General features: G+C 49.2%; 1 protein-coding gene across 12 annotated transcripts; it reads left to right on the top strand.

The window, feature by feature from the left end:
* Nucleotides 1–3,030: 3,030 nt before the first annotated feature.
* Nucleotides 3,031–7,173, top strand: LOC123158607 (uncharacterized). 12 transcript variants are annotated; one of them, XM_044576528.1, is made up of 5 exons: nucleotides 3,031–3,376; nucleotides 3,586–3,625; nucleotides 3,708–3,837; nucleotides 3,957–4,019; nucleotides 4,175–7,173. In XM_044576528.1, the coding sequence occupies exon 5, from the start codon at nucleotides 5,125–5,127 to the stop codon at nucleotides 6,178–6,180; it is 1,056 nt and encodes a 351-aa protein (XP_044432463.1). In that variant the 5' UTR covers nucleotides 3,031–3,376; nucleotides 3,586–3,625; nucleotides 3,708–3,837; nucleotides 3,957–4,019; nucleotides 4,175–5,124; the 3' UTR covers nucleotides 6,181–7,173. The 12 variants fall into 12 exon arrangements, 9 of the variants coding, with proteins under 9 accessions (XP_044432463.1, XP_044432458.1, XP_044432460.1 ...); XM_044576523.1 differs by having other exon boundaries at nucleotides 3,032–3,376; nucleotides 3,708–3,849; XR_006479353.1 differs by lacking the exon at nucleotides 3,031–3,376 and having other exon boundaries at nucleotides 3,383–3,625; nucleotides 4,175–4,254; nucleotides 6,779–7,173.
* The last annotated feature ends 1,147 nt before the right edge of the window (nucleotides 7,174–8,320 follow it).

The following is an 8,320-nucleotide window of genomic DNA, read 5'->3' as shown; positions in this document are numbered from 1 at the left end:
GAAAAATCCAATATATCCATCTGCACTGGTTTCAGGCATGTTTAAGCTACTTAACCTTGCTGTTCATATCAAAACATGATAATGCACTTTATGAATTCATAGTTTGAGTTTGAATTTGAATCTTTGGTTCAAATAAGCTCAAACCTTCCTGCTCTTAGTTGCATTAGCCCAAATCACAGCATATTGCCATGTCATGATCATGCATCATATTGTGCATTGCATTGATTGTATTTCTTCTTGGTTGCCGGTATTTGCCCCCTCTCGATAGACGTGTTCCGACGATGAGTTTGATGATACCGATGAAGAGCTATATTATCTTTAGAAGTGCCAGGCAAGCAAAACCCCCTTGTTCATTCCGATACAATCCCACTCTCTCACTCCTGCTCTCTTTTACTGCATTAGGACAACAACGATTCATCTGTTACTTGCTACGGTAGCTGAACCCCTTTATCCTCTGCATGACCTGTCATTGCCACAGTAAATAGATGAAACCCACTAGCATGAGTAGGAGTTGTTTGAGCCCCTGTTGTGCCTACTCATTCATGCTTGTTAGTCATGCCTGCTATTGCTTAGAGTTGAGTCAGGTCTGATTCATTGGGAATGAATCAGAGGTGTGTGAACATGTCCTACTGTGTGTGTGAGCAAAGTGTGTGAATACGATTTGGTAAAGGTAGCAGTGAGAGGCCATGTAGGAGTACATGGTGGGTTGTCTCACTGAAACCGTCCTCAGGAACTGAGTTCTGTGTTTGTGATCCATGAAACAGTTACTACCATGCATTGGGCCCGAAACCAATGGACCCTCTCGGCTTCTTAATCACCCTTGTCCTCTGTCCAGGAGTTGCAAGTAGTTTATGGTGTTTGTAGTATGCTGGCGGCCGTGGGCAGCGCTGACCAGAGGGGTGGGCTGTGATGCGGTAGGCATGTGGCACGGTGTACCAGGCGCCCGTTTGGTGTCTCGGGTACCCTGCACACATCGTTTGGGGCTGTGAGCGAAACTCTGGCCGGATCTCCTCGCGGATGGAACCCGAATAGGCGATAAACCTGGACTAGAGACTTGAGTGTTTAGGTAGGTCATGGCCGACACCCTCGTTGGGCTTCCGCTTGAAGGTTGCCGAGTACATGTCGTGTAAACGGCGGTAAGTGGTGGGAGCGTGTGTGAAGAAGTACACCCCTGCAGGGTTAATATCATCTATTCGAATAGCCGTGTCCGCGGAAAAGGACTTCTGGGTTGCCTGTACAGTTCATAGACAAGTGAAAGTGGATACTCTAAAATACGCAAGATAAGTGTGAGTGCTATGGATGGCGTTCTCGTAGGGAGACGGGAGTGGATCCATAATGGTGTATTGATATGGTGAATATGTGGACTCGTGTGCGCCACCTCAAAAGAGTTACTTGCGATCGTAGTTTAGGATAGCCACTGAGTCAAAGCTGGCTTGCTGCAGTTAAACCCCACCATCCTCTTTGTTGATAATGATGCATATGTAGATAGTTCTGATGTAAGTCTTGCTGGGTACATTTGTACTCACGTTTGCCTATTTTATGTTTTTGCAGAGAGACTTCAGTCTCACTAGTAGTTCCGCTTGGACTTCGACGTTTAGCTTGTTACCACAGCTACGATCTTGTGCCCTCGGCAGGATCTAGTAGACAGTCAGGCTTCTCAGCCCTTTTCATTTGTAGATGTCTGTACTCAGACATGTTAAGCTTCCGTTTGTGCTTTGACTTGTATGCTCTGAATGTTGGGTCGTGAGACCCATGTTTGTAATATCTCGCTCCTCGGAGCCTATTGAATAAAATACTTGAGTCGTAGAGTTATGTTGTGATGCCATGTTGTATTTACACATATCGAGCATATTGTGTGTATGTTATTGAAATGCTTGGTATGTGTGGGATCTGACTATCTAGTTGTTTATCCTTGGTAGCCTCTCTTACCGGGAAATGTCTCCTAGTGCTTCCACTGAGCCATGGTAGCTTGCTACTGCTCCGGAACACTTAGGCTGGCCGGCATGTGTCCTTCTTCGTTCCTGTGTCTGTCCTTTCGGGGAAATGTCACACAATAAATAGCGGAGTCCTATTAGCCCGCTATAGCCCGGTTTACCGAAGTCCTGCTAGCCCAGTGCTACAGCCTGGATTCATTCGCTGATGACCGACACGTTCGATGCTGGGTCATGGATGCCTGTCCCTGTAAGTTTGTGTCACTTTGGGTTTACAACTAGCCATGTCAGCCCGGGCTCCTTATCATATGGATGCTAGCGACACCATCATATACGTGTGCCAAAAGGCGCAAACGGTCCCGGGCAAAGGTAAGGCAACACCCGGGGGAATACCGTGCGTGAGGCCGCAAAGTGATATGGGGTGTTACATGCTAGATCGATGTGGCATTGAGTCGGGGTCCTGACAGTGAGCCTTCGAACAGGCGCTGCTGCGAACGACGTTGCACTTGTCGATGTGGGTAGTGGGACAAAACAAATCTCCACTCCTCTTGGATCGTGATTCTGAAGTCTTCATGCGGCAGCGCCGCCGAGGGGTTCCAGAACCGGCAACCATCTTCCACCTTCGAAGAAACTCTAGGCGCACCATATACCTCGAACGGTACAGCCGCCACAACGCCGGCCACCTCCAACACCAACACTTTTGGCTTCGCGACAACGCTGAAGGAACCGCTGACGCGGCGTGGACAAAGTCGAAGAAACAAGACCCTCGGCAAGATCTCCACCGTTGTCTTTAAGGCCTTGCCTGGACAGAAATCTGTGACTCCTCAAAGCCGTCGTAGAACGCTGTCAAGGCCGTGGTTCGAAAAAATTTATTCCAGGTGAAGATGTCGGCACCGACCGAACGATGTTGCGTGAACAAACTAAAACTAAGCCTACACCTAGACATGAACCAAAAGAAATCCCAAACCTGTCGTCGCCAATGGGGCGACGAACGGAGGGAAGGGGAACGAAACTGCTCTCTCCAGGGGGTACCACCTGGTGAGAAGAAAGAGGAAAGGGAGCTGCCAGGAGTATTTTCTTCGTTTCCTATAAACACAAAAAAAACTTGAACCACACACACATCACCCACTCCTCTTTGCCCACCCATCTCACCTTCTCCCCGGTTGCTCAAAAAAAAATCCCCTTTCCCCACACGCCGCCGCGGCTTGCTCTGCCCGCCCTCTCCGCCGCCGTCTCTCTGCCAGCCCCAGCCCCAGCCCCCGCCTTGCTCCCTCTCCGCGCTCTCCACCCCTGACGACCAGCGCGGCCGCTCGTGTCGACCGCGTTGTCGCTCCCCCCTCACCTAGCACTGCCGCCGCTCCGGTGGGGGAAGGTCCAGGCCGGCGTGGCGGCGCGTCACGGAGCCACCCCCAAACGCCCTGCAGCTTGCAGCTAGCCACCACCTGGTTTGTTCCTCTTCTTGGCTTTTGTAGGCTCCATGATTTGGGGGAAAAGAAATTTGGTGACCGAACTGTGCTGTTTTGTTCATCAATCATAGACTCTAGTGTAGTTTACATTGAGTATTGGCATGCTTTCATGATTTTTCTGATTTAGACATCATGCTGTTTTTGTGATAAGCTGACGAGTGTATGTTGCTATTTTTTCGGTGTCGGAGCGTTGGATGCCTGAAAGAACAGGACATGGCTGATTTTACGGTGATGTCTATAGTCCGAGATATGTTGAGAGCTTTGCATATAAGAGCAAAGATCTGTATTAATATTTGATTGCCTGCTGCAGGCATTACCCCAAGGAGCGGCATTGTTCCACTGAATGTGTTAAGATTTGCGAGGCACTGAACTGAAAGGCCTAGTCGGTCGTGGAGCAGAACCTGTTCCTGCCGTGATTGTCGATCTCATAGAGAAGAAGTGTGCGGAGAAATGTTTGAATCTGATCATTTCATCCTCATACTGAACACTTTTAATTTCCGCCATCAATTTGCTATTTCCTACCAGAAAGATAATTTCCTTTTCTTCTTGGCTTTTGCAGGCTCCGTAATTTTGGGAAAAATAAATTTAGTGACCCAAGTGTGCTGCTTTCTATTCTGACCAAGTATGCTCACCAATCACAGACTGTAGACCATTGCGGTGCTTATATTGACATGCTTTCATGAATTTTTTTTTCTGTATCGAGATATCATGCTGTTTTTCTTAGCTTTGGATCTCCTTTTGTGATAAGCTGACAAGTGTATGTTGCTATTTGTTCAGTTTGGGAGGGGAATGTCACATTGGATGCCTGAAGGAACAGGGATGTACATGTACTGCTACTGCGCCGTATTGACTGTGGGGTAAGCTTTTTTTCTTCCTCACTCCGCCTGGCTTGAGATCGACCATGTATGTAGGTACCATCATATGTTCTAGCATAAATGATCTGGGGTGGCCTCGGCGAGAGACGCCAATAATCCCATCGCTAGGTGCTGGGATCCAGGGGGCACCGTCAAGGAGCAAAGTCCTAAGATCGACCACTCTGAGTTTTGCGCACCCCATGGCCCCCTCCGGCCCAGTCTCCATTGACCATAGGGTTAGATCGGCTGTCTTGCGCCGTCATGAGACACCCCTTGCCCGCGACCGGCTTCTTCAACACTGACAAGCGGAGCGCGCCAAGTTGGCACTCCACGATCCCACCAACGTCGAAGTAGAGTGCATCGCCCACAAGGACGCTAAGGCGCGGCCAAGCTAAAAGGGCACTTGTCATCGTGGTGATGAAGAGAGGCGAGCTCGGTCCACGCGCGAGTCTCCGACAATTACATCCATACGGAAGTCACTGTTCCCGGCAGAATGGTGGACACGGCGACCAGATGGAAATGGCCCTCCTTGGCAACCGTGGTGGCCACAGCCTGGCGCGGCACAGAGCACCGCCGCGTTGAAGCTGACCTGCATGTTGGACAAGTGGTGGAGTCTGAAGGAAATAGAGTTGAGTCTTCAGTTATTCCCCCTGTTCCCCAATTCTCCCTCCGCCTCCAAATTCCCGGCCTGAAGGAAACAGGGGCAACGGCAACGGCAACCAACCACAGCAAGAGCAGCACCGCCTCCAAATTCCGGGCCTTCAAATACCCCTCTCCCTCCCTCTCCGCCGCCCAAACCCAACTCCAAAAATCTCCCAACATCACATCAGAGGGATCGATCAAAAAAGAAAGATCGATCAAGAAGGGAAGAAGATGGCCTCAATCGGCAACGGCAAGCCCGATGCCCAGGGCCAGGAGCGCCAGGCGGCGAGGCTCCTGCCGCCGGCCGAGGTGCCGCCTCCACACATGGACGCGGGCCTCGTGGTGCTGTTCGACCTCCTACGACGACGGGTCGACGGATTCCCCACCTGGATGCTCCCCGCCTACCTCGTCCACGGAGTCGACGTCTACGGCCACCACCCGCAGGATCTGCTGCGGTGCCATCCGCCGGCGACATCGCCCGACGGCAAGCGTGCCTCCTACTTCGTGAACCTGGTACGCCCACTCACCGCGACGGATGCAAGAAGAAGCAGGGTCGTGCCGGGGGGGTTCTGGAAGTCGGAGCACGCCCCCGTCCCCGTCGAAGCCGCCCCCGACAAGATGATCGGAACCAAGCAGGCCTTCTCTTTCATCTCCAAGGAGGCGGAGCACAAGGGTGGACCCCGCGGCGGGTTCATCATGCACGAGCTCCTCCCCGGCCAGGCAGGACGCCTCGCCGGCGGGGACGAGCTGGCGCTCTCAAAGGTCTACCCGTCTCCGCGCGTCGCCACCAAGAAGAGGCCCAGGTCCCAGGGACAGGGACCGACCGCCAGCGCAACAAGGACCGCGGCCGCCTCCTCTGCTCCAGCGCCGACGTCTTCGCCGCCTCTGCTCCAGCGCTCCTGCGACGTCTTCAGCAGCGCAAGAAGCAGCAGCGCCGTCTCCTCTCCGCCTCCTTCCCTGGAGCCGCCGGCCTCCTCTGCTCCGCCTTCCCTGGAGGCCTCGTCTCTCGGGCCGGCATCCTCTGCGCCGGGGCCGGCATCCTCTTCTCCGCCCCCCATCCAGGGATCAGCATCGTCTCCACGGCACCGGCAGGGTGCCGCCAAGAGGGTGCTCCTCCTGGAGGTGGGCGACTCCCCCCCGAGGGAAGGCCACAACATTTCGTGCCACCAGGTCTACCGCGCCATGGAGGTTCTTGGACCCGGGAGGCGTGTCCCCATCGACTGCGCTGACCTCTTCCTGCTTGACAGCGGGAAGGGGAAGAGGCAGCGGACGGCTGCAGAGTTTTGAGAAAACTCTGTCGCCCCGCCATGGGCAAATTTAAACTCTGTTGCTGTGTAACATTCAGACAAAAAATTTGATAGGAAACTTTAGCTGTGATTCAGTCGTTTTTTGAGATTCAGTAGTTGCTTTATTACAACTTAATTGATTGAAATCCGGCTTAATCAGTGGCGATGATGTTAAAACTTTGGTTTTCTTCTCAAAACATTCGCTGTTGCCGACTGAAAATGTGCCTCTGGTGGAAGGTTTTAAAATGTTGCCGACTGAAGATTCAGTAGTTCCCAATGTTTGCATTTTCTCCAAAGTTGCTTTGCTTGGAGAATCATTACCTTTTGTTAGACCATGTTGGTTACTTCTTGATTATGCATGCTTTGTTGTTGGCTCAATTTCAGAAATGCAACTTCCTTGGTTAATTCAGTCTGTACATGTCTGCTGGTTATGTATTTGTTTCTCCCTTTTTTGTTTTGAGAAGGAGAATCTGTTTTGAGGTCCATGTCTTTTTGAAATTTTGAAATAGTAATCGAATTTTTGAAATTGAAACATGGTTGATAGAGCACATTCATATTATCTTCATTAGATATAAATGCCAACTTGCATTTTTGTACAGACCAAAGACTTTTGGAGGGAGGCACAAATTCTTTCAAAGTTGCATCATCCAAATGTTGTTGCTTTCTAGGGTGTGGTTCTTGAATTGATGGATCTGGAGGAAATTAGCAACTGTATAATAGGAACAGAACAGTATCTTACTATTTTCCCCTTCAATTTGAAAAATAGACCAGTCTGTCTTTATCTGTGGCAGCGCTGTACAATTGGTAACAAAACTACCCTCTTTTTTTACTTCAGATATGTTCTTAAATGATTGAGGAACCTAGGCTGAAATTAGTATGCTGGATTAGTGCCTTCGTAAGGAATCTAGGCCCATTGTACTTTAATTCCTCGCAATTTCTTTGTTTGTGTGTCACCTCTTTGGCTATGATCAAGCAACCAAAGTCTTCTGTTGAACAAAATCAAGCAAAAGCTTGGATTGAGTGCCCTTTACCATGTGTTGTCATTTTCATATATACTGTCTCTTGCTGCTATTCTCTGGGCTGTGTGGAAGCACATGAATGGTACTCCCTCTGTAAAGAAATATAAGATCACTCCTTTAGTGATCTAAACGCTCTTATATTTCTTTACGGAGGGAGTAGTATTGTTTTTAATGGTGCCGTTTGGATGTCTGGAAATGGCGCTGGCGCCTGCTCCTCAAGGATCACATGTTGAAGAAGATGGATCTCCTCTGTCTACATCTCCAAAACCTGCTGCCAAGATTGGGTGGACCAAATCCCCCTGTGCTCAAGTCCAGGAGAGAGGCTGACCATGTTTTGATCCTTGTAACATTTGTTCAACTAGTGTGAGGTTATAGAGGTTTTATTTTCTTTTCTATTACTGATGTATTATGTATCGAACCTGATGTTTTTGGGCTTCTTTCTGCTGAAGTAATGGAGCTCCTCCCTGTTGATCTAACAAATATATTCACTGGAGTTCTATTCCAGTAAGGATGCACACGTGTACGGTGGCGCAGACACTCACAATGCCTCCGACATGTGGTCACCGTGTGCCTGGCATGCCAAAACGGCGCTCTAGAGCAGCCCGACAGCCGTCTGGTCGCCTCAGCCCGCGCACTTGTGTCCCTCAGCGCCGTACCCTTCACCATTGACCTCCCACCCCGTCCGCTCCGTCCTCTTGTTCCCGGCGGTGACCCGTGCCTGTGCAGGTGGCCATGTATACCAAAAAATAAAATGTGTATGAAACAATTTGATTATGTATTTACACAAACATTTATCAAGCATTTGAAAGAAACTGTTGAACAAGTGTTTGAAAAATGTTAATCAAGCATTTGGGAAATGTTAAATATGTATAGAAAAAATGTTGACCATGTGTTAAAAAATGATGAATTTTATTGGTCATGTGTATAATTGTTTTTAATTAAGCCATTCAAAAATATTGATGAACAAGTATTTGAAACTTTTTAAATGTGTGTAGAAAAAATGTACACCATGTATGAAAAAAATGAAGTATTTGAAAAATGTTAAATGTATTTAAGAAAGAATGTTGACCATGTGTTAAAAACATGTTAATGTTGCATTCAAACAAAGTTAATAAAGCATTT

This window comes from Triticum aestivum, chromosome 7B (genome assembly GCF_018294505.1).
Source record: "Triticum aestivum cultivar Chinese Spring chromosome 7B, IWGSC CS RefSeq v2.1, whole genome shotgun sequence".
NCBI lineage: Eukaryota > Viridiplantae > Streptophyta > Magnoliopsida > Poales > Poaceae > Triticum > Triticum aestivum.
The sequence above is the reverse complement of the archived record's forward strand: the minus strand, read 5'-3'. Positions and strand labels throughout refer to the sequence as shown.

Excerpts from the sequence above, each read along its gene's own strand:
- LOC123158607 (XM_044576528.1), top strand. The coding sequence starts at position 5,125 with ATGGCCTCAATCGGCAACGGCAAGCCCGATGCCCAGGGCCAGGAGCGC.